Below are 23,808 nucleotides of genomic sequence, written 5' to 3' on the forward strand. Positions count from 1 at the left end.
GTATATGATCGGCGACGGATGAATGCGCTGTCCACGCGGAGGACTCCAGTCGAGACCGAAGAGGTGGAGTTGCAAGATGGACCAGGTGCGTCCAGACCAGCGAGAAGCGAGGGTGATTCTCAGGTCGCAAGTCGCTAGCTGGTTGGTTCTTGAGGGACGGAAGATGAGGGATGAATGATGCACTGTCGGTCAGAAGGAGGTAGAGGAGATGTGCGAGAGGAGGACGAGTAGGACCAAGGCCGATGGTGTGACGTTCGTCATTCAGCTTCTTTCTCAGAACGTCGGCTGCCACCGACAAGTGTGAGTGCACGGCGCTGCCGCCCACTCACGGATTTTGTTTGCTGAAAGCGCTGTCTCTGCCACTTTGGGCCAAGAATTCCGAATTTGCGGTACAATTTCTGAGCGGTTTGGGTGTGAGAGAAATGCGGAGAATTCAAACTCAAAGAGGTCAGTGCGGGCGAGCAGCGAGCCGCATCAGCAGCTACGGTTCGGCGGTCACAGATCGTCATCCGACTTTTTAGAGAAATGATCTGCGTTGTGCGTGCAACGTGCCACAACCCTCTTCTTGAAGCAAGTGGTTTCGCTAGTGTCGAGCAAGACCGCTCTCAGGTTGTTCAATCGCAGCTGCAAAATGAACAGTCGTACGAAACAGGGTAGCAGATCCGAAGCGGCCCCAGTGTACATGCCTCTCTGTTTTCGGAGCGTGGACGGTATGTGCAGCGCTGTGGGTTGCTTCTAGCACGCGAACAGTGCGGGGCAAAACTTCAAGGTGCCGCAGATCGTTGACACCAAGGAGGCGCAAACAAAAGTTGCCGCTTGTCGCTCACGGCTGCAGGATTCGAAGCGTGTAGCAACATTGCATCGACTTCGCGCTACCGAGGCTGCTGCACACACAGGAGCCGCAACGTTCTACTGTACCTGAGACCTTCTTGCTCGTCAGTCAGAAAGAGGAGAGCGGCTCCCAAGCCTCAAACAAGTAACTCACGCTTCTTGCTTTTGGTTACGCTTTTGCTCTTCTCCCCCACATTTGGATTCCCTTGCGCCCTCGACGACCTGCTGCAAAACCGTGAAAGCGGAGCACCAAAAAAAGAAAATAGGCGAGCACGACCTTGACGAGGCTGCGCTCACGTCAGGCTGACACTGGGGTCTGGAGGACAAATTTAAAAAAAACCCCGTTCTTAGCTCGGCGTAACATATACTCTCTTTTTTCTCAGTCCTTGGTTCAGACACGTCACCTGCAGCAGCCTGATGTGTGTGTGTCTGCTTGCCGTTGCTCGGGACGGGCCACGAGATCGCCGTGCCCCGAAACCAACTCGGGACCAGCTTTGAATTTGACGGTTAACACCGAGAAATTCCAGAACAACAGCTTCGGCTCAGTCCAGAAACTTGTGACCTGCATACAGCATTTTTGGGTTGGCCACTCCACACGCTTCGTGAGAGAATGGCACGCAGCTGTGCAACCTCGATGACTTGGCCACGTCGACGTTTCGGAAGAGCAACACCTTGTACCCTTTCGTCGCCCTCGCTCGTCCTTTGTCTTGTTTCCACCCACGAAAACTCCATGGAATCATCCGGACCGTCAAGGAACCGTCTTCTGGTTGGTATCTGACATCAAGAAGCTCATCAGCTGCTCAACGCTCCCATCTGTGGCGACCTCTCTTGCTCGGTTCCTCGACTCGAATCGACTGCTTCGCTGCTCTCCGAACATCACGCAGCACGCAATCGGCTTCTTCGGATGTGCCGATAACCCTAAGACGGCCTCTCTGCTACCCTCGTCGCCTGAATCTCGCGAGTCTGGAAGTGCCATCACTGCCACCACATGACTTCACACACTCGCCGCCACTCTGGCAGTGGCGAGCTGCCACGGCAACGCCAATGGTCCGCACATCGACTCACCATCTCCATCGCCGTCCTCGTCCTCACCACATTGAGCCTTCTCCTCCTCACAGGCACAGTCTCTTCTGTCGTTGCCGCCACCGGATCCTCCCGGCCAGCGCTCTTCCGCTCACCAGCATCCGACAATTCTCGTGGCGCCGACTTCCTTCAACAGGTCCTCACAAAGCCACCGTCCTCCTCCTCCTCCGAAGCGCCTCTCTCCGAGCCCATCTGTCGACCTACAGGGCAGATCGAAGACGCATCGTGCGACTACGAAACCGTCGAAACCATCAACTCTCAATTCTTTGACCGGCTCGATACGCTTCGAAAGACGGACTTCTTCAAGTTCTACAAGGTGAATCTGTTCAAAGAATGTCCCTTTTGGAACGAGAATGGCTTCTGCATGAACAGGGCATGCAGCGTAGAGACTGAGGAAGAGTCCAACGTTCCGGAAGAGTTTAGGGTCAACCGTCTCAGCTCGGTAACGACAGCCTCAGCCGAAGATGTGGTCATGACGGGATCCGATGCCAGCTGCACATGTTCGCAAGACGAGTTCTGTCACCTGGACGATGAGGTGGAGGAAGGAGTGTACGTGGACCTGCTGAAGAATCCGGAGAGGTTCACGGGGTATGCGGGTCCGAGTGCGAACAGGGTTTGGAAGTCGATCTACGAGGAGAACTGTTTCAACGGCGTCAAGTTTGTCGAACCAGCGAGGCCGGCTGCTTCGGGAGGCACTGGGTTTGTGGATAAAAGCATGCTGCAGTCGAGCAGTCCTGCGATGGGCCTGTCGAGTGGATTCAGTGGGTTGGTCAGCTCCTTGCAGGCTCCGTTGGATAGCGGAGACAGCGAACAGTGTCTAGAGAAGAGGGTGTTCTACCGGATCATCTCGGGACTGCACGCCTCGATCTCGATTCACATCTGTCACGACTTCCTCGACACCAAGACGGGCGAATGGGCTCCCAACCTCGAGTGCTTCATCTCGAGGATCGCCGAGCATCCCGAGCGGCTGCAGAACGTCTACTTCGACTACGTCTTGCTTCTCCGGGCGCTTTCGAGGTTGGGCGACTCCAAGCAAAACTTTTCCCTCCGCAAAGGCGATTCGATCGAAGACCCACTAGCTGTAGCACAGCTGGACCAGTTGATTCAGGACGCACGTTCCTGTCCGACGACGTTCGATGAAGCGCAGATGTTCAACGGTCAGAACCGCGAATCGCTCGAACTCAAGCAGGAGTTCAGGCAGCATTTCAGGAACATCTCGACCATCATGGATTGCGTAGGGTGCGACAAGTGTAGGCTGTGGGGCAAGTTGCAGGTGAATGGGATTGGGACGGCGTTGAAGTTGCTGTTCAACAGGAATGGGGGAGGGGAGGAGGGGGAGGTGAGGTTGCAGAAGAGCGAGTTGGTGGCGTTGGTGAATGCGGCGCATAGGATTGCCGAGAGTTTGAGGGCGGTGGAGAGGTTTAGGGATATGTACCAGGCGGTTGGGGAGAAGAAAGAGACTGAGCAGAAGAAGGTCATCGATGGGGACGCGGGGTATACAGGGCGTAGAGGAGAGGCGAATGCTACAGACGAGCATAGGTTCGACTCGATAGACGGGGGAGAAGGGACATTGTTGAGTCACTGGTTCGGCTGGTTGGAGAAGCAGATGGCGGCCTGTCAGAGATCGCTGGTGTCGTGTCTGCATGCATTGGGCATCGCAACTGGCTGGTCGGAGAGCGGAAAGCATTCGGAGCTGTAACAGAAAGAGAGAGAGAGCACGAACAATCACTCGTTTTTCATTCTTGTATTTGTAACTCAATCATTCATCCGGCATAGATTCGATCCAAGTTATGACGAAGGTGGAGGAGGCTTGTTGAGCGAGCTCTTGACCTTTTGGGAGGCGGTCTGAGCTCTGGCTGCTAGTACCTTTGCGGAACCTGCGCCGCCCAGGTACCCGACGCCGGACCAGATGGTGGTGGCAGCTGTGATCCACATCAACGCTGTGATGCAAGGATCGATCCAGATCTTTGCTCTTGCGATCGCATCCCCGTACGGACTGCTGGCTTCCTCCTTCGCTTCCGTCAACATCAACCCGGGCGAACGCTGGTCGGGGAACAAGATCGGGTACAGCGTCAAGCAGCCCAGCAGCAGGAGCTGCAGAAACGTGTTGTACTTGCTGATCTGTGTCGGCGTGACACTGGCGCTCGGCAACCTCGGATTGAAGTACCTCGTGAACGTCTTTGGAGGTTCCAAAGTGCGATACCTGATGATGAAGGCCGAGATGACGAGGGCGACGTCTCTGCCGATGATGATGGCGGCGATGGAGAGTGGGAGCATGCCGGAGACGGCGAGGGAGATGACCATGGTGGTGACGAGAGCTTTGTCGGCAGCGGGGTCGGCGATGGAGCCGAAGACGGTGTAGCGGTTGGTTCGACGCGCGAGCCAGCCGTCGAGGAGGTCGGTGAGCGAGGCGACGAAGAGGAGGGTGCACGCGGGGACGAACTGGTGCGTCGCGACGAGGTAGCCGATGTACGGGGTGGCGAGGAGGCGCGAGATGGTGAGCAGGTTGGGGATCGTCAGGATGTCTTCGGAGAGGGCAGGTTTTGATGGTGGTGCTGGGGTCGATGCAGGGGAAGGCTTGGGTGTCGGGGTCGATGAAGGTTGGTCGTTCGCTAGGGATGATGAAGAGAAGCAGCGTGCTTGAGATAGAGACCAAGGCTTATTGGCCAACGACCGCAAGGGTGTAGCTGTCAGCGCAGCAGTTGTTGTCCATACTGATGATGGCTGGTGAGATGCAGTCGCTTGTGGTACACTGCGGAACCTACTCGGCTGCGAAGCTGTCGAGAAGCATCTCCTCGTCAATGGCGTCCTGAAGAAAGAAGGTATTGCGGACGCTGTCTTGCCTGCCACGACGCTTCTTGCCGGCGTCGCAGACCACATCAGCCCGACATTGAGCACCATGTTCGCCGCTGTCTGAATCTCGTGCACCTCGTTTCGAGCTTGATGTTGTGGTATGATGACAGCTCGCCATCTGCACCTCCACTTTTCCTATTCATGCTCGCACAAACCTCGTTTGGCTGGTAACGCGGATCTCGGAAAACCCTTTCATTCTCGCGCCCGAGCCATGCGAGCTTTCCGAACCAACCACAAGGACCCTCGCTTCGCCTTCCTCTCACTTCTTCGCACTCGATTCATATACCCTCTACATCACTCCGAAGATGCACGGCGTGAAGCGGCAACCCAAGACGGCAGCTTCCGCCGAAGCGCGTGCGGCACGCAAAGCCAAAGAAGCCTCCAAACTCGCCGCCTACCTCGAGATCGAAAGAACCTTCTTCGACCACAAACGCGCCGCACGAAAGGACACGACCGCATTCGATCACACCACGAAACTGTTGACGCTCAATCCAGAGCTCTACACCGTGTGGAACTATCGGAGGGAGGTTCTGCTGCACATATTTGAGGGCAAGGTCGAGGTTGAAGCTGATAGCAAGGGTGAAGAAAGGGACGTATTTGCGAGTTTGCGAGAGGGTCAAGTGCAAGACAACGCGGATGTTGCGGAGAAAGATGGTGGTGAAGCAGACGAAGAGAGGGAGAGGGTGGAAAGGAATCAACAGCTGATGGAAGACGATCTCATGTTGACGGAGCATGCGTTACGTGCGCATCCGAAGGTGTACTGGATCTGGAACCACCGGATGTGGTGTCTCACCCAGTATCCTACACTACCGTCCTCCTCAACATCGACCTCGAGCACGACCGTCAGCGACACGTGGGTGTGGGAACGAGAGCTCAAGCTGGTCGAAAAGATGCTCGATCTAGATCCGCGCAACTTTCACGGCTGGAACTGTCGTCGTGCCATCACTCAACACCTCTCCCTACGCATGCTCTCCTCCCACCCCGCCACGTCAGACTTGTCTTCCACTCAACCTTCCTTCCCCGCCCTCCTCAGCAACGCGACTCTGCAACAAGCCGATGCCGTCGCCGTCAAAAGAAAGCTGTCGACGCTGGCGGAGAAGGAGCTTGCGTATACACTCCGCAAGATCGAAAGCAACTTTTCCAACTTCTCAGCCTGGCACCAACGCTCCCAGCTCTTACCCCACATGTGGACCGTTCAACAACTCGACCAGACCCAAATCGACCTGCGCATAGACGCCGAGCTCGAGCTGATCAAGCAAGCCATGTACACCGATCCGAGCGATCAGAGCGTCTGGTTCTACCATCGATGGTTGGTCGACCTACTACTCGCAAAACCCTCTGCCACCGAACACGCGGAAGGGAAAGGGAGGAGGCAAAGACAGGTGAAAGTGATGCAGGAGGAGATCGGTGTGATCGAGGAGCTGTTCGAATTGGAACCGGACAGCAAGTGGTGTGCGTTGAGCTTGGCCCATTATAACATGCTCCTGGCGGATCTGTATGAGGAGGGGAAAGAGAGGGAACAGGCAAAGGAGAAGGCGGAGAGATTGTTGCAGCAGCTGATCGAGTTGGATCCGGATCGAGAGCAGAGGTACAAGGATCTGTTGGAGGGGAGAGCTCATTTCTAGGTGTTCGCATCGCACGCATCGCATGGGCAGACATGGGAGGACACGAGAACAATGAATGGGATTAGACAGTGAACAATGCGCTACAAATAGTGGATGCCGTAACAGGATGATTGTGGAGGAGCGGAGGGACGATCGAATGCTAGAGGCGGTTGAGATAGAAAAGGGCTGCCCGTTCAGAAGAGGTGGATGAAGACGCTCTTTCCGCCCAACGGGCCGGTGGCCTCGCACTGCGCCTTGCAGTCCCCGATAAACTTGGCGTTGCACTCGACCGAGTTCTCGGTCTGGTGGCACTGTCCGCACGTCACGCCGTCCCTGCAGAAGGGCTTCTTGCCGATGTCGCCGACAGTCTTTCCGTCTGCGTTCTTGCACGACACCTTGAGGTCTGGGCAGATATCGTCTTCGTCGCCGGCGAACATGCCGCCGATCTGAGACTTGATCTGGTCGAGCTGGTGTTCAATCTGGGCCTGCTTGCCGCCGAGCGGTCCGCGAGCTTCGCACTTGGTGGCGCACTCCTTGATGTACTTTGTGTTGCAGTCAAGAGACTTCTTCTTGGGGTGGCACATCTTGCAGGTCAGGCCTTGACGGCAGAAGTCCTGGTCGCCAAGGTCGCCGATGATCTCGCCGTCCTTGACGCACTGGACGGGCAGACGCGGGCACGGGTCATCGTCATCGTCGTCCGCCGAAGAGGAGGAGAACCAGTTGGGGAAGGTGAGCACGCGAGGAGTGGTGGAGAAGGGCACCTGGATGGGCACCGAGATGGTGTCGTCGTCGGCGTTGAATGCGAGCGGCGAGGCCGACGTGCGGGAGGTGGCGAGCAGAGCTGCCGAGATGAGGAGCAGAGAAGACGTGCTGAGCTTCATTGTTGAGGTGGGCTACAAAGGCAGTTGATGGTATCAATCAAGTGGTGGATGTCGTGATGTAGGTAGGGGGCGGCGAATTCAGGGTTCAGATGGGGCAAGGGGTATATGTAGGATCGTCCGGCCAAAAAGGTCGGTTCTGCGCACTCCTCAGGGTGGAGCTGTCTGGCTGAGCCGCCTCGACTGAGCCAGAGTCAGAGAGAGCACTACGGATCCCTGACAGTATTGAAACGAGCGAGTCAGCACGGCCAGTCAATTGCTTACCTCGGTTGCACTGTTCGACTGAGGTTATTTTTGACATCACTCATCAGCCCACACTCGACTCAGCCGGTGACGCTGCTCGCCAAGCCCTCCCTTGCAAAAGCAGCTAAAAGAGATCGGCGGCGGAGCCTCAATACATTCACCGCATTCTGCTGGCTTCAAAACTTGACCGACACAGCGGATCTAGCTGCGAACAGGCTAAATTTGGCTACATTCGGCGCTACCCCGCCTCCCCGCCACGCGAGGTCGAAACGGGGTTTTGACGTCAGCTCGCATAACGCGCGGAAAAACAAAAATGAAATTTAAAGCTTTTCGTTTTTCATGTTCCGCTTTGGGGGGAGCAGCGATGACGACGCGTTCTTGAGTGTTCCCCGCGGGCATAGCCTTAGCCCTGCCACGACTGAGACGCTCCCAGACTCTTGTCCCAAACCCGGGGCCGACGAGAGAACTCCATGGACGAGGAAAGCGCGCTCGTTATTGCGCTCTTGATCGAAACGGTCTGTGAGGGCAGCGCAGCTTGACGCGGGTGGGAGAAGTTTCATACATCGTGTGAGGTTGGGCTTGCCGACTCAAAACGCTAAAGATTGTGTGACATTGAGATCAAGTCTCGATGATGGAATGAACAGGAGTGAATGACAGAAAGGGAGATACTGAATGCGCAGGCAGAAAATCAATGAGAAAAAGGCGAAACGGAGCAGGAGCTGATATGAGCGACACGGATGGCGATTGAACCATATTCATGGGTCACGTTTTTCAAGCGGCAGCGACATCCGCAGGTTTACTGGTCGACGCAGTGACAGGGTTGCCAGAGCCAGCGCCTCCAGCACCAGAAGTATCGCTACCATCACCGTCCTTGGGCGTCGGCACCTCCTCCGGCTGCATCACCGTCGGCGCCTCCCAGCTCAACGTGTACAACCCTGGCACCGTCGTGACGTTCGCCGTCAACCCCCTGAACGCCACCACCGCCGTCGCCTCCTCCCAGACCCCCGTCTCGTAATGATCGTTCTGGTTCAGCAGGATCAGCGAGAACCTGGTGATGCCTGGTTTGACGCCGTCCTGTCGGAATGCCTGTGCCAGCACACGTCCACCCAGTTCGGTCAACTCGTCCGTGCTGGTGACACCGATCCGCTTCGAGTACGTCTTGGATGCTCCGACGGGTCGGACTGCGGTGGAGAGGTGCGAGAGGACAGAGAGATCAGAGGTGCGTTTGAAGAGTGGGGAGGAGTAGGTTGTGGCGGAACCGGTTTTTTGAGCGTCGACGATCTTGGATGCGGGTACGGCTTGCGATGCATCTTTGCCGGAGGTGCCGGCGGTGAGCGGATCGGGTTTGAATGTCACCGTCTCATCAGCCGCACGTCGGAGCATACTCCTCTTCCTGCGCGAATCCTTCTTCTGGCTACCTGCATCTGCAGTCTTCTTGCCTGAACTCGTATCTGCAGAAGTCGCATCCGCACCATCCGTCGACTCTGGCAAGAGCAAGATCGCGGCGTTACAGTTCTCACAGACCCCAGGCAGATGTGGACTAGTAAATCCATCCTCGTCCTTTCTCAACACCAGATTCCAGAAGATGACGCTCTTGCTCGCATACCGGATCGAACCGATCAGCAGATCGCGCGCAGCGTTCTTGATGTTCTTGTAGGGCTCGTTGAAGTACTGCGTCACGACGGTTTTTTCGGTGAAGTAGGTGTCGAGGTTCGGGAAGGCATCGGTGATAGTCTTTTGGGCGAGGGGTTGGCCCGCATAGCCGTGCCAGGCTATTCCTGACCAAGGCGTGGAGTCGGCATTGAGCACGGTGAGCGGGTAGTCGGTGTTGTCCCAGTTGAAGTCCCATGCGAGCAATCTGACAGACTTGAAACCGGCGCTGTCGAGACCGCTGCGTAGAAGGACGCCGAGCTGAATCGCTTGATCGGCGGAGATCTTCATCGTCGGGTACTTCAACCTGGGGATTTGAGGTTCGTTTCCTGGACTCATGGCGTATACATCGATCTGTTCCTTTGTCTTGATCTCGGAGATCGATTTGATCAAGTATTTTGCGTACACTTTCTCCATACCTGCCTTCAAGTTTCCCCCGAACAACGGTTGATCCGGGTCAGTGTTCTCCTTCATCCATCCCGGAGCACTCCAAGCAGCAACGAAGATCTTCACTCCACCGTTCACCTTCAAGATATCTCTCAACGTAGCCCACAGCTTCGGAGCCCTCTTGATCTCGAACAGCTCCAGGTCAGGATCCTCGGAGCCGTCCTCCGTGTCGTCGTACGTATACGGACTCTGACCAAAATCGCTCGCCCCTAGCGGCACGCGTACACTATTCATCCCCACCCCACCTTTCTCCAACCACTCTGCATCCTCGGAGAACAGGAGGTGCAAGAGGTCGTCGTAGTCCTTCGGGTGCTTGGTCTTGAAATCCTGCAGAGCGATGGCGACGCTGTCGGTGATACCACCACCGAACGAGTCGACGGTCTGATGGACCTGGTTGTCCGAGATCGAGATGCCGATCTGGTCGTGATTCGAGGAGGAGGCGGAGACGGAGGCGGTGACGTTGACGGAGGCGGTGAGGGCTGGACCGGGGGAAAAGGCGATAGCTGGGTTGGAGAACTCTTGGATTTGCGAGTAGTTGTACGTGGTGCTCCACATGGAGTCGATGACGATGTGCTGGGAGGCGACGAGGCTCACCGTGAGGAACGTCAGGGTAGCGATGATGGGGAGCATCATCATCAAAGGCCTCATTTTGGCGAAGGGAACGAGGTGAGAGAGGAGAGAGGCAAGCATGAGGCGTGTGGACAGGTAGGAAGAGGCCGCCTCTATAAAAGGTGGAGAGACAAGGCAGGGGACGCTCGACACAGACACAGTCGTGGAACTAGGCCGAGTTCAAGGGCAGGCAGGCCTTCAAGTGAGCACATGAAGGGCCCTACCTTTTCATCGCCGAACGTCGTCCACGACAATGCAAATCATCACACAGCCCCACTTTGCTTCTCCGTCAACGCAACCTGGCAGCCACGCACTCGCTCGTGTCTTTGTATGTGGGTTTCCAACGGGTGGGCCGTTACCCGTAAGTCAATGTGGGTCGTTGATCCTGATCCAGGGGTGCACCATTGACTGTGATGAGGAGTGGGACAGTTCGCCTCTGACAAGCCGATCGGCAGTCTCCTGTCGCTCATCTGAGTGGTGGATGTTCCCGCTAGTGACGCCGTCGGCAACCCACCTTTTGTCGAGTTTTCGAGGCAGACGCATCGGAGATCGGCCTTGCCCACCAAGACTAGGCAGCTGTGTCCCCGTGCAGGTATAGTTCCGGGACTAGCGTGGTCTGATATTCGAGAATAGGCGACGTCTTCGGTCTTCTGCCTCTGCAAGCGGCAGAGTCATACCTCGGCCAAACAAGATATGTCAGCTGTCGGTGACATGCGACCACCGGAGAGGCCCGAGAATCGAAAACGGCCCCCGCGTGGAACACAACAGAAGCGAATCATAGTGGCTGAGGCTTGAGCTTGAAGTGGCTCTAGCTACGTTGTCACCACGGAAGTGCGGTCAGGGCGCTATTGAATCTGAAGACCCGACACATCTCTTCCGGTGTGCCACCCCAATCCACCAGTTCACCTTTTCGCCTAACTCAATAACCACGCCGTCCGCTTTCATCATCATGCTTCGAGCCCCGCGTTGTAGAGAGATTTCATTGCAGTCGTCACAGCTCCCAGATGAACGAATTGCAGTTCGTAAGATGCATCAAAGAAAAAAGCAGGCGATAAAATTACAAGACATGATGCGATGAAACGACGATGCAAGGCGGATGAAACCAAAAAACAATGCGCGAACTTGATAATTGAAGCTAAATAAAAGTATGAGGGTGGTCAAAAGGCAAACGAAAGCGGAAGCGGAATGGAGGTGCATCAGAGATGTCAAACCACTGACTTGAGCGACTTGAATAAAGTTGTGAGCTGGAGCACTCCCGTATGACCGCATCCGAGCGAGCCCGGAGAGCATGCCGCAAAGCACCGATCCCAAACACCCTTTCCAACTCAGGCGATAGCCGAAGTGTTCTCGGTCGGATCGTCGCTCTGTGCCGCCTGGATGAGCGAATCGGCGCCCGCCTTGGAAGTCTGCTGCTTGGTCGCCGATGCAGCCATCATCTGACCGGCCGCAGGTAGAGTGCTAGGCACGGCCTGTCCCGAAGCCGACTCGACCGCATTCTCAGGCGGCAATGGCGATCTGGACAAACGCTGAGCATGCTGGGCGGCGGCCTCCGTAGGCGTGGGACCATCTGTAGGCGAGAGGAGCGCTGCCTCGATCGAGTTGGGCGTGTCGTTGTCCCTCTGTGGCGGCGATGGTGGCTTGGGAGGTGCCGCCAACAAGGCTGCCTCGATGGTGGGAGGCGGACCGTCGCTCTTTGCAGTTGGAATTGCGGGTGGCTTTGGATCCGGCTTTTGCTGACTCGCAGTCGAGGTGCGTCTCACCTTGGCAGCAGGAAGGCCGGCACGCGGTGCTGCAGATTTATCGGATGCCGACTTCTCCGCCGTAGTCGTGGTCCGAGGCGGACTATTGGAATCGACGTCTTGCGACTTTGCAGCGTTTGATGCAACGCTTCCGATCGGATCAGACTTGGAAATATTTGATGCCGAACGCTTGGCAGAGCCAGCCCTACCGAGACCGATCTTCTTGCTGCCACTGGTGCTGCCAACGCCGCTGTCGCCGTCAGCCGGAGTGCTGGACGCGAGCGCCTTCCGTCCCTTGTGGCTGTTGCCGCTCGACCTTTCAGAGGCAAAAGCGGCTTTGCCTTTTGCAGCGAGTCGACTTTTGACCTTGTCTTGAAGCTTCTGCATGATCTGCGAATGAGAAAGATCGGTGGCGAGAAAGGAGGTAGAGCGACGATCGGCATGAGAGAAGGAGGACCGCAGAGATTGCGATTTGCTCAACGTCGGCTTTGGAGCGTCTTGAGCCTTGCCGTCGTCAAGATGCATGCTGGCGACCCGCGCACGAGTCGACTCGGATGCTGTGTCTTCTGACGCGGCGCGGACCGAGTTCACAGCATCGCTGTCCGCATCGAGCTCACCTGGACGCGCTTCACTGCGCGAACCGGCCAGCACCGCCGAGGCAGCGCCGAGGAGAGGTGAAGGCGAAAACGCTGCGATGGATGCGGTAGAGGACGACGCAACGGATGCCGCAGTCTCTGCAGCGGGCGAACGGAGCGCCGAGAGATGCTGAAAGCGATGGTGTTCGGGCGTAGTGGGAGAGAGCTGAGGCGATTCGATGGGTGCGGTTGCTGTTTGGATGGCAGAAGGATGAATCAGCGGCCGAGAAGGTTGGGTGGGGTATGTCTGATAGGACTGCACGAAAGTGGTTCTGGTGCTATGGTCCAGCAGGCGATCGTCGTGTTGGTCGAGAGGGCCCGGGGCTGCTTCAGGTTGGCCGATCATGGATCCGCGGCGTTGGCGAGATCGTTGCGGATAGGGCTGGGCTGGATGTTCAGCATAGGTATCTTTTGGCGCAAAGTGGTGCTCGTATGCAGCATCATGGGCCAAACGCGGCGGTCCCACATGCGTTGGATAGGGCTGTCGAGTACGGCGACTAGCATCAAGGTCCTGGTCGATCGGATGCCTTTGAGCGACTTGGTCGAATGAGCCGATGCTTGCCCTGGATGAGCCGATGGAGTGTGGAGGTGCCAATTCGGATCTGGACGCGACAGGATGAGACGTCCTGCGATAGGCATCATATGCGAAAGGTGAAGGCGACGGTGGTCTGTGCAGGGACGACACATCAGCTGTTGATGTCGCGCAAGTGGCAATGGCTGGACCGTGGTACGGTGTCTGTTGAAAAGTTGATTCGACAAGTCTAGGCTGAAACGTAGGAAGTCTAGTGGTGGGTCTGGTGCCCCAGGCGACGAGGCTACTGCGATCCGAGTTCGGGCTAAAGGGGGTTGAAGGCGCCGGTGGGGCGGCTCTGCGGGCAGTTGCGGACCAGACCATGCCAGAAGACGCGACTTGCCTTTCGGTGGGATGTACATCGACGCTTGCGTGGGAAGTGTCGGTGGCGCGCGATTGGTAAGAAGCGGATGGCTGCGATGCTCGTTCTGCCTCAAAACGGTAGGCGTCGAGGACTTGGCGCTCATAGGCCGATTCGTTGCCGGTGTGAGGGCGAGCGGTGCGGTGCACGATGTGTCTCACATCCTCGTAGTCGAGGCGGAGTGCCCAAGAGGCGCGACGCAGAGCCGCTTCATGCACCTGATCCGAAATGGGGCCGGAAGGCAAGCTACGTCTGCCCTGCGGATGCGGCTGTGGAACCGGATGACGTGCGGACGATGCGCGCAATCTTGGAGACGACTCTGGTGATGCGTTGAGGCTCTGATCCCGGAAGAAGGACGAGTCGCTGCCGTCTCTGGCCGTGGCAAGGTGGTCGTCGCGGCCGATACTTCTGCTCCAAGTAGCATGGGGGTCTGCGAAGGAGAGACGAGCCTCGTGGGGGTGAATCGTTTGAAAGGAGGAGCGGCTCGCTGAACCAGAAGCTGGTGGATAGGAAAGCCGCGATGGAGGAGGTAGCGGACGCTCGGAGATGCGAGAAGGGCCCGGATTGGAAGGCAGTGGCTCGTCGGACGTTGCGCCAGCGGTGGGCTCTGCAAGAGAACGAAGAGCGGCTCTTGCGATCTCCTCCTTATCCGAGACAGGACGGTGGCCCGAAGAGGGAGCGTTGGAATGGCCGTCTCGTCCGTGTGGAAGCATGGTCGAAATTATGCTGGAACCATCTAGGATGATGTCGTCTGAGCCGTCCACTTGTTCATCGAGTGCGAGGATATTGGTTGTAGGTGGGTGAGACTGGGTGCGTCGGTGGTCGACGAGAAAAGCAGCGGGACAACGGGGTGCCGATCTGTGAGGCTACGCTGATCAGATATAGGCTGTGAACCGACGATGGCAGTCTTGTAGACGGAGACGGAAGTGGAACCGAGTCGTATTGTAGCGTTTGACGCGAGGATGGCAAAGCAGACCGATGAAGGCGGTTCCAATGCTGGTGGTTGCAAGGACGGCTGCAACGGTACTGCGCGATGCGACACTCACGACTGGCTCATGCGGAGTATGGCGGTGTGACACTTGTGAATGACCGATGAAGCAGAGTGACTTTCATGGTGAGCCAAAAATAAAGCGTGTGACGCTGCTTCGTAAGTCGGCATTACCGTCTAGATGCAGACGCCGAGATTTCACGTTGTGCTGTATCGGCTGTCGATCCTTTGCTTGCGGAATTGCTCTCCGCAAAGTGTAGGGTGCACCTGCAGAGAGACATGATCAAGCTCAAGAAGATTGAATCCAAGACGCCGACTGCGTCACTCGGCTGCTGCATCCACTCCAAGTTGCGAGGAAATTCAAAAATAGAAAAATAGTAAGTACGGGGTGTGTCACGACAAATTTAAACATCACCGACAGAAAGAGAGTCACACTGCAGCTCCACCGCACACACTGTTGTACACCAATGTCCTGGATCGGAGCTCTCATACGATCTTCGTCTCGCCACAGCCGAGGCGAGCTAGCCAAAACAATCACAATCAAAGAGAGAAAGTGGAGCCCGAGACGGACGAGGCTGTCGATCTAGCAACAAGATCTCGTTGACTCGTCGCCTCAGTGCCCAGGCTCTGACGCTTCCGCTGTGACTCTGGTAAGAGGCGGGCGGAGCAAGAGCCGATCGCTAAGGCAAAAGACCAACGCTTGACGTTTCAGGTAAGTTATCACGTCGAAAAAGCTGCAGCCATGGAAATGAGTCCAGCTCGAACAGGGACGTCCTTCATCTTTGTCAGACGATGCTCCTAGTGTCGCTTATCAGATGGTGGGCTCACTTCCGACCGCTCGATGCGTCGGCTCTCCTCGACCGAAGCCGTCTGGTTGCATGCCCGCAACGAAAGATAAGCTCGTACGCCTCTACCTGTGTACCGTCTCCCCGTCAAGCCCTCGTCCCGATCGCTCATGCACGCCGATGATCGTCTGCAACACGGTGCTAGCTGAAGGACCGCAGCATCGTCGCCAGTCAGAACTGACTGGAACTGGCCCTAGTCAGATGAGCGTCGGAGCATCCGTATTCCGATGAAATTGCGCACCGGTGAATTCTTCTCGTGTGGGGTCAGTCTATGACGTGACCCGCCAAACAGCGAGAATTGCGATCGCTATCACCACTATGTATCACGATCTACCCGATTTCATGTCCATGGCTCGTTCAGTCCCCGCAATTTAGGGTCGCGCTCGTGGCATCTTTTTTCGTACCTCGATTCTCTTGCTGAATTGATTTTATCCTTCCTTTCCACGAACTCGGGTTGGACTAAAGGGTCGAAGGCGTCGAGTACCTGAACCAGAAAGCGCCCAGTGCTGACCTCACCTTTGGCATGGCAATGATGCCAAGCTTCGAGCTGGAGTGAAAGCAGCATAGCTTGCGCTTGCTGCCGAGTCAGCAATCAGATTCATCGTGAACCAAATCCAACCAACGACACTGTAGGCATGGTCCCTGACGCCAACGGGCGACAGCTGATCTGCATGCAGCAAAAGGACCCTGGCGGCGATATTCTAGGTGGCGCTGCAGCGAGCCAACAACGCCTGACACGCGTCGTTTCGTCCTTTTCCGCTCCACATGCTGCTACACGCATCGATTGCAGGGTTGGCACGAAGTCTTGTGGAGCACAAGCTACACCAGCACAGACCCGCCAGCAGGGGTGTGTTGTGTTGTGTTGAGCACTCCGTGTGTGTCGATGGCGCGAGGGAATCAACGAGAGACAGAGAAGAAGGGGTAGAATGTGAACGCAACAAATGCAGGCATACTGATTCCAAGTTGGCGCCTGTGACTGAAGCCGGAAAATTGGCGGCACATCCGTTTCTCCGGTCTCGGACCTGGACCGCTTCGAGCTGCAATCGGCGACGCCGATGCGTGTTGCTCCTGCACCCTACGCTCGCACCGACCACCACCTCGTTCGCCACGTCCCTCCTCGACTCGCCGGCCTTGTCGTTCTACGACGCCGCCACCATCACTTCAAGCGGCACTGAGGAGCAGGCACGGTATTCCTCGCCGTCTGCGCGTCTTCGACCTTCCCTACAGATCACCATCTCTCAGGCAGCTCCATATCGCACCTTGCATCTTGCTTCGCTTCTCCGTACCTACTCACAACACTGCTCGGGATACCGACATGACGTCTGCTGGAGCGGCGAAAGACACCAGCAATGGTGTGGCTCCGCTGCAGCAGCTGCTCAGCTCGGCCAACGCACCTCTCAGGTACACCATCGCCCAGGCTTCCTCGTGGTCAGGCACCTACCATCCCAGCAACATCCTGCACAATCGCCCGCACGAGATGTACTCCCGCTGGTCCGGCTCCTCCCAGCATGCTGTCAATTCCGCTTCCAACGCCGCAACCTCGTCCACCGGCACAGGCATGGGCGTCAATCCATCCAGCTACCTCACCAACTCGTCCAATCCCGCGCTCGCTTCCACAAACAATCTCGTGCCTCCCTCATCCTCCAGCAACGCATCTTCGCCTTCTTCTTCAGCTGCCACCCTCGCCGGAGGCCCATCCGCTTCCAGTCGCAGGACGCCCAACGCGCCCGTGGCGAGTGGTACCCCGAACGGCCAATCGCAGAAGCAGTACATCATCCTCAAGCTTGACAAGCTCAGCATCGTGCGCTCCATCACGTTTGGCAAGTACCACAAGCCTCATCCCTGCAATCTGCGCGACTTCAAGGTCTACGGCGCCACCAGCATCGACAGCCTCTTGCCCTCTTCCTCCGTCAATGGTCGTCCGCCAGCCAGCAAGCGTCTACTCCGCGGCGGACTCAAGAACGACGCCGTCCCCGAGACCTTCGAGCTGCGCTGGCTCGAGGATGCAGCCACAGGCTCTGGCTCCGGCTCCTCCATCGAAGCCTCCACCTTCCTTCCGGCAGACGGCGAGCCAGATCGTCGCTCTGCCACCACCGCACTCGTCAATACGGGCAACGCCGTCCCCTTTGCCATTCGCTATGTCAAGATCGTGCCGCTTGCCGCACACACGCCCAACTACAACTTTTCCATCTGGCACGTGGCGCTCGCAGGTGTCAGCGAACCCGCTCTAGTCTCTCGCGTCGCACGCAGCTACGAGCAGCATCGAGAATCCACCGCGACACGCTTGATCCTCAAACATCTTCGAGAGCACGGTCATCACACGGCGTTCCAAGCCTTGCTCCAATCTTCTCGCCTCGCCCCTCCTCCCTCAGGTGAAGCGCCAAAGCAACAGCCCAAGTTGCTCCCTTACAGCCCCTATCGTCCCTTTGAACATCCACTGCTCACCACCCTCTTTGACGCGCTCGTCCGCCGCGGCAGCTGGGACGAGGTCGAGCTCTGTCTAAACCGTGCTGCCTACGGCGACCTCGTCGATCCCGCCAACAGCGGCTCGACTACGCCCATGTCGCCAGGAGGTAGTATCGGTGTTGCGTCCGCTTCCATCGCAAGCCTCTCCCGCAGCGGAGTCTGGACGCAACCCTGGCAAAAGTGCATGTTCTCCTCCTACATCTCTCGCCAGATCCCCAAAGCAAGCTGGTCCCAGATCCATCCATCGGTCCTTCCGAGCAATGCCACCAACAGCGCCGCCAGCGCACCTAAACCGGCTGCCACGGCTCCCTCAGGCAGAGGCGGTCATGCCATGGTGTTTGACGCGGACAAGGGCATCGCTTATCTCTTTGGTGGATGGGATGGCCAGCGTGACCTCTCGGATTTGTGGGCGTACCACGTCAGCGACAACCGATGGCGCTTGATCTCCGCAGATACACAACTTCAAGGCGGTCCCAGCCCGCGAAGCTGCCACAAGATGTGCCTGGACGAGAAGAGCGGCTGCATCTACCTTCTCGGCCGCTACATCGACTACGACAGCGCACATCACTCCGAAGCCGTCCCAGCCGACTCGATGGCTCACGTTGCTCGCTCCGCCGGCGCCGCTTCCTCCTTGGCTGCGCTTCCCGTGACGCCCTCCTCATCTACAGCACGCACCACCCGCGCCAATTTCCTTGCGCGCTACCCAGAATCCATCGCTCGCGACATTCACATGATCCTGGCCGACAGCTCCTCGCAGACAGACGATGTCGGAATGGAGGGCGCTGGCGTAGGCGGGCAGTCCCCGGCAGCGCGCGCGATATCGACCACAGGCGCAACAGGCTCCCGCGGTTCGACGCCGGCGCCAGCTTCCAATTCCGAAGCCTCTCCTCTCCTCATGGGCGGCGCTCTTGCCGACTCGATCGGAAGATCGCCGAGAGCTTCCTCGCGTCTTCAGAGCAGCGTCCGCTCGGATTCGCAGCAGAGACCTCCCTCGCTCTCATCCCCACCTGGTCGCGAAGCCGACTTTTTCCGTTTCTCGACTCGCGCCGAGAGGTGGGAGAGGTTAAGCGCCGACACGTACGCCGATGGAGGCCCCAAGCTAATCTTCGACCACGGCCTCGTCATTGATGCACAGAACCAGATGATGTACGTCTTTGGTGGTCGCGTCACCGATCCGGACCCGGCCAAGTTTGAATTTAGCGGCATGTGGCGCTACGACATCATCCAACGCAGCTGGACCTTCCTCTTTGACGATCGCACTTCCAATGGCGCCAAAATTCTCAGCAGGTCCGGCCACAGTATGCTGCTCGATAGCGGTCGGCCAGGCGCATCCGGCATCTCGCCGTCGCACACGCGGCAGATTTGGATTCTCGGAGGTCAGCGCGGAGCCTCCGCGACCTTCTTGGCCGACATGTATACGTACAACCTGGCTACGGGAGCGGTTCGCGAAGTGTCGCGCAACACAGCCCAGAACGGTCCCGAGGCTGCTTTCACACAACGCGCCACGATCGATGTGGCTGCGCGAGAAATCAGTGTCTTCATCGGTCTCATTGGCGGTCGCAACGAGCGCAAGAGGAGCGCTTTTTGGATCTACAGCATCCCCCGATCCTCGTGGAGAAAGGTGTATCAGTACGAAGGCGGCAAGCAGTCCGAATTTGCGTCGGAGGCCATCAGTGGTCCCAGTGTTCCTGGGCTCGGGCTGCACGGTGGCGATGACAGCTTGCTCGGCACTTCGGACGCGCTGGATGTGGATGGCGAGCTGGAGGGAGAGGAAGTGCCCGAGTCGGGTCCGCTGCAGGCTTTGCCAAGCTACTCGGACGAGATGAACACCGACGACGAGGAGATGCCCATCGAGCCACCCGCGAACAGTTGGACCGCCTATGCAGGAGCCAACACGCCAGAGCCTCTCGGCGGAGCCTCGTCGCACGCTACCACAGCCGTCCTCAGTGCTTCCAGCCCATCAATGACTCATGCAAACCGTGCAAGAATTGGAACCGGACAGGGAGCGGGGAATGCACCGCAGGCGACAGAGCCACAGCCGCGGTACGCTGCACAGCTGGTGTTTGACGATCGAAAGAAAGTCTACTATCTGCACGGCGGCAATCCGGAAGATGCGTCCGATCGGTCATACCGCCTCGACGACTTTTGGCGTTTGACCTTGCTGCGACCTACGCCTGGCGAGATTCTGCGCAGGGCTAAGTTCAGGGTCAGACGACAGCGTTTCCTCGAGATGACACGCAACCTTGCGCCGGTGATGAACGACTCGGACGAGGACGTGACTGGCGCCGTAGCATCTTCATCGCCACCGCCTGCTGCAGTGCCGACTACATCAGGGTTTGCTTTGGATGGTGGACCGCGTCTAGGGTTGGAAGCGCTCATGTATCTGCAGACGGAAGTGGGAGCGGTGGTGGATCATTCGGACGAAGCGGAATCACGACTCTTCCGCCGACTCATGTCGCATCTGCTGAACGCTGAAACGGGTAGTGGCGGCAACAGTACGTCTGCTGGACGCATGGCTGCTTTGACGGGCGATGTCAGCGCAGCGGCAGACGAGACGCTTGTCGCGGCCGATCGTGTCAGCCTGGGCGGTGGCAGCGCCGGTGGGGTCGGATCATCTCCCCTCAACCCGAATGCGGCCATGACAGGTGCAGACAGCTGGAGCGGAGCAGCAGGATCCAAGCGCACACGCGAAGAGGCCGAGACGGACGAAACCGACCTCGCCAGCTCGGTCTCCTCGCTCATGAGCGGAGACGATGCAGGATCCGAAATGATGCTATCCGCTTCTCAGGTGCTGCAGCATCGAACCAGGAAGGTAGCCGCTGCGAGGATGCTACCGACGGTACACGTGAGAGAGGATGAGGGGAGGCCAGGGGCGTTGTATGTGGAGAGGACGAGGCTGTTCAGGGAGCTGATCGAGTATTTCAATCCGGAACTGGTGGAGCCTAGGGCAGAACTGGGAGGATGTATTGAGGTTGCCTTGGGAGGCTAGGTGGAGCTGTGGCGGGAGACCAGTGGGTTCGTTTGCTGTTTGTATCGTTCTCAGTGGAATGCATCCTCGGTTCAAGGAGCACGGGAGAGAGAGTCAGAACATATGAGGATACGCTATGTTGAAGAGTTATGGATAGGTCGATCGGGTGCCCGATATGACTCCGCTGATCGACACAGTGAAAACGCGCTATTTGTCCGTGCGTAAAGTGCGGAGGGCGGCGCAAAGTCGCGCTGGTTGACGTCTTCGTGTCTTCCTTCCGACTCGTTCCCCTGCATCCACACTCTCGACTACCGACACCGTTTCTTCCGGCGAACGTATTGCCAAACGCTTACCCTCTCCTCAGCAAACGCACCGCATTCTCTTTCCTCGCAGCTATTGCCAGCTTGGTCGAGCCACATACCCGTCGATTCGATCGCCCTTACAAGAACAGACGAAAAGATGGAGTCGAAACTCCAATCGTTGAAAGTGGCAGAGCTGAAGTCGTTGCTGACTTCGGCTGGACTGGCTGTATCGGGGAACAAGCCGGATTTGATTCAGAGGTTGTTGGAGAATCCGGGTGCCACTGCATCGTTGGATGGAGGAGCTGCGGCTGAGAGCGCACCTGTCGCAGCACCGGCGCCGACAGCAGCAGCACCAGCGCCAGCAGCAGCAGCAGCACCGACGCAAGCAGCAGAACCCACACCAGCACCCGAGGACTCCTACAACACGACCTCTGCAAGCGAAAGCGAAGAAACCCGTCGTCAAGCGCTCATCGTCGAACTGGAGAAACGCAAAGCTCGCGCAGCCAAGTTCGGTCAACCTCTGGGTGAAGCAGAGCAGAAACTCGAGAGGGCGATCAAGTTCGGGCTGGATGCAGAGGACGCAGCTGGCGTGGCGAAGCTTGCACAGCCACTCGGTGCGAAACCTTTGAAAGAGAGGAAGCAGCGGAGCGAGAGGACAGAAGTGAAGAAGGCTCAGGAGAGCGAGGAAGAGAAGCAGGAGAGGTTGAAGAGGGTGGAGGAGGAGAAGGAGAAGGCGAGGAGGAGGGCCGAGAGGTTTGGGTTGAGTGTGGATGGGGACGGCGAGAAGAAGAGGAAGGCGGAGGGAGGGGCGACGACGAACGGGGAGAAGAAGGTCAAGGCTTAGGAGAGGGGCGGTTCATGACGACGTTCCGGGCGCAGAGACGTGATGTTGCGATCTCGTAGCTTCAACCTGACGTCTCCGTGTATTTCTAACGCAGCCACAGACAGTCAAACGAAAACGTGTCTTGATCAACTAGCATTGCGTGGAAACGATCATGGACAAAGCTGCGAATGACGCAGAATGACTGGCAATCCAAAGTCGAGCTTGCTACGGGCGCTCAAGTCGACTTCTTCCTCTTCTCCTCGGTCGCGTACTGGTTCTTGAAGGGGAACCCACTGACGCTCTTATCCTTCGCCGACTGGTCACCCGCCTTCTTCCTGTTCCTCGTCAGATCATTTCCAAACATCCACACGCCCAAACCCCAAAATGCGAATGCAGCATGAGCCAGCCCCACGACTTTACCAAACGTTCCGATGCCGAGCTCTGCGGGGTCGATGGTCTTTCCCTTGGACTGGGACGCGCCTGCGGCGCTCCAAGCGGTGAAAGCGTTGACGGCAAAGTACACGGCTGTGATGACGACGGTGGGGATTCGGAAGGGTGATTTGCCCGCGGAGCTCGAGTCCGGCATGGGAGCGGTGGTGACGGGGATGGCGCCGGAGAGGACGAGGATGAGAGCGGACATGGCTAGCATCGAGATGGCGTTGGTGTGCGAGCCGTAGCGTTCGAGCGGGGTGAGTTCGGGGCCGATGGCCGAGATGGCGTCCTGATTGGTGGACGCGTTGGTGGGTTGACCGACGGCGCCGCGTGGCGTCGAGAGCAGCAGCAAGAGGCGTGGAAACAGGAGCAGAGGCAGGGAGAGCGAGATGAGGAAGGCCGATGAGGCATAGGCGTACCAGTGAGCTGGATTGGAGGGCGAGGAGATGGCGTCCACCGCTTCGTCGCGCTTCGAGTTCTCCATTTTCGAGTAAGGCGTGTCGTCGAGTTGTTCGATGGATGTCGGGAAAGGCGTTGCTGTTTGCGTATGACAGTGGAAAATGGTGGAGAGGCAGAAGGTGTTGACGTTCTTATTGTATTCTATCGAGACGAGACGAGCGGGTTAGAAGCAAAGTGGAGCGCACGGACGTTGGACCATTGCCTACGTCTCGAATGAGGTCACGGTGCCTTTGCACCGGCGGCACGCACGAATCATCTTTGTTCAGAGACACTGTCGACACGGCGTCACGAACATGTGCTTCGTCTCTCATTCGGGAAGCGGGCCGACTCTCTTTCGGCCATTCCGCCTGCTACGACCTTCTACAAGGCTGTGCAATTTTGCATTTTCGTTCCTGCTAGGTGACGATCAAACGTATCAGGGTCATGCCACCAAACGTGTGGAGGCTATCTCGTTGCTTAGCACCTCGAGCCTGTTCTCTTCGACGCTTCTAATTGTTTCGTTCTCGAATCTACTGTATCACGGCCGCCGATGGATCAGAACAGATATCCTCTCATGCCTTTCGACTCGAGCCACGAGGTGCGAGCCGCTACGAGGACGTAAGAAGATCGAGCCAAGAATTGCGAATGGCCGTGCGGAGAAGCAACAAATGTCGGCGTCTTCCGAGGCTACGTCATGTTGCCCGCAATTCAGCAACCACTTCTTCTTTTCTGCCGACCACGGGAACAAAAATGTTAGATCCTGCACTGGCACATCGCACTAGCTCTTCCACGATGTAACAGTTCTTGATTCGTTTCCGATGCCGTATTGGCGAAGGATCGACGATGCGGGGCGATGGACACGATGCTTGAGAGACGTGAGAAGAGAGAGACAGAGCGAGCGGCATCACGGCAGCGCTCGGGGTGTCACTCGGAGTTGGATGCATGCTCACGCCGAGTCGGACGTCCAACATCGAACGCGAACGCGCTTGGAATCACTGTGTCGCCACATTGGACCCTGAAGCCAGCGTTGGAATTCCAAAGC

The 23,808-nt window shown here is 57.5% G+C and overlaps 10 protein-coding genes across 10 annotated transcripts; 4 read left to right on the forward strand and 6 right to left on the reverse strand.

The window, feature by feature from the left end:
• Positions 1 to 208: 208 nt before the first annotated feature.
• PHSY_000571 (ERO1-like protein) lies at positions 209 to 3,613 on the forward strand (the record flags this gene model as incomplete). The annotated part of the gene is made up of 2 exons (XM_012331207.1): positions 209 to 300; positions 1,852 to 3,613. The coding sequence occupies 2 exons, from the start codon at positions 209 to 211 to the stop codon at positions 3,611 to 3,613; spliced, it is 1,854 nt and encodes a 617-aa protein (XP_012186597.1).
• Positions 3,614 to 3,702: 89 nt separating this feature from the next.
• PHSY_000572 (hypothetical protein) lies at positions 3,703 to 4,815 on the reverse strand (the record flags this gene model as incomplete). The annotated part of the gene is made up of 1 exon (XM_012331208.1): positions 3,703 to 4,815. One exon carries the CDS (start codon positions 4,813 to 4,815, stop codon positions 3,703 to 3,705), a length of 1,113 nt encoding a protein of 370 aa, XP_012186598.1.
• A 257-nt stretch (positions 4,816 to 5,072) lies between these two features.
• On the forward strand, positions 5,073 to 6,392 carry PHSY_000573 (protein prenyltransferase alpha subunit repeat containing protein; the record flags this gene model as incomplete). Its single annotated transcript, XM_012331209.1, has 1 exon — positions 5,073 to 6,392. One exon carries the CDS (start codon positions 5,073 to 5,075, stop codon positions 6,390 to 6,392), a length of 1,320 nt encoding a protein of 439 aa, XP_012186599.1.
• Positions 6,393 to 6,565: 173 nt separating this feature from the next.
• PHSY_000574 (hypothetical protein) lies at positions 6,566 to 7,252 on the reverse strand (the record flags this gene model as incomplete). Its single annotated transcript, XM_012331210.1, has 1 exon — positions 6,566 to 7,252. One exon carries the CDS (start codon positions 7,250 to 7,252, stop codon positions 6,566 to 6,568), a length of 687 nt encoding a protein of 228 aa, XP_012186600.1.
• Positions 7,253 to 8,263: 1,011 nt separating this feature from the next.
• Positions 8,264 to 11,149, reverse strand: PHSY_000575 (glycoside hydrolase; the record flags this gene model as incomplete). Its single annotated transcript, XM_012331211.1, has 3 exons — positions 8,264 to 10,311; positions 10,713 to 10,854; positions 11,105 to 11,149. 3 exons carry the CDS (start codon positions 11,147 to 11,149, stop codon positions 8,264 to 8,266), a joined length of 2,235 nt encoding a protein of 744 aa, XP_012186601.1.
• A 374-nt stretch (positions 11,150 to 11,523) lies between these two features.
• PHSY_000576 (hypothetical protein) lies at positions 11,524 to 14,217 on the reverse strand (the record flags this gene model as incomplete). The annotated part of the gene is made up of 1 exon (XM_012331212.1): positions 11,524 to 14,217. One exon carries the CDS (start codon positions 14,215 to 14,217, stop codon positions 11,524 to 11,526), a length of 2,694 nt encoding a protein of 897 aa, XP_012186602.1.
• Positions 14,218 to 14,482: 265 nt separating this feature from the next.
• Positions 14,483 to 20,996, forward strand: PHSY_000577 (hypothetical protein; the record flags this gene model as incomplete). Its single annotated transcript, XM_012331213.1, has 3 exons — positions 14,483 to 14,527; positions 16,320 to 20,642; positions 20,847 to 20,996. 3 exons carry the CDS (start codon positions 14,483 to 14,485, stop codon positions 20,994 to 20,996), a joined length of 4,518 nt encoding a protein of 1,505 aa, XP_012186603.1.
• Positions 20,997 to 21,230: 234 nt separating this feature from the next.
• Positions 21,231 to 21,917, forward strand: PHSY_000578 (predicted RNA binding protein; the record flags this gene model as incomplete). The annotated part of the gene is made up of 1 exon (XM_012331214.1): positions 21,231 to 21,917. The coding sequence occupies one exon, from the start codon at positions 21,231 to 21,233 to the stop codon at positions 21,915 to 21,917; it is 687 nt and encodes a 228-aa protein (XP_012186604.1).
• A 214-nt stretch (positions 21,918 to 22,131) lies between these two features.
• On the reverse strand, positions 22,132 to 22,812 carry PHSY_000579 (hypothetical protein; the record flags this gene model as incomplete). The annotated part of the gene is made up of 1 exon (XM_012331215.1): positions 22,132 to 22,812. The coding sequence occupies one exon, from the start codon at positions 22,810 to 22,812 to the stop codon at positions 22,132 to 22,134; it is 681 nt and encodes a 226-aa protein (XP_012186605.1).
• Positions 22,813 to 23,458: 646 nt separating this feature from the next.
• On the reverse strand, positions 23,459 to 23,737 carry PHSY_000580 (subunit of the oligosaccharyltransferase complex; the record flags this gene model as incomplete). Its single annotated transcript, XM_012331216.1, has 1 exon — positions 23,459 to 23,737. The coding sequence occupies one exon, from the start codon at positions 23,735 to 23,737 to the stop codon at positions 23,459 to 23,461; it is 279 nt and encodes a 92-aa protein (XP_012186606.1).
• Between the last annotated feature and the right edge of the window lie 71 nt (positions 23,738 to 23,808).

The sequence above is a fragment of the Pseudozyma hubeiensis genome (genome assembly GCF_000403515.1).
Source record: "Pseudozyma hubeiensis SY62 DNA, scaffold: PHS8, whole genome shotgun sequence".
NCBI lineage: Eukaryota > Fungi > Basidiomycota > Ustilaginomycetes > Ustilaginales > Ustilaginaceae > Pseudozyma > Pseudozyma hubeiensis.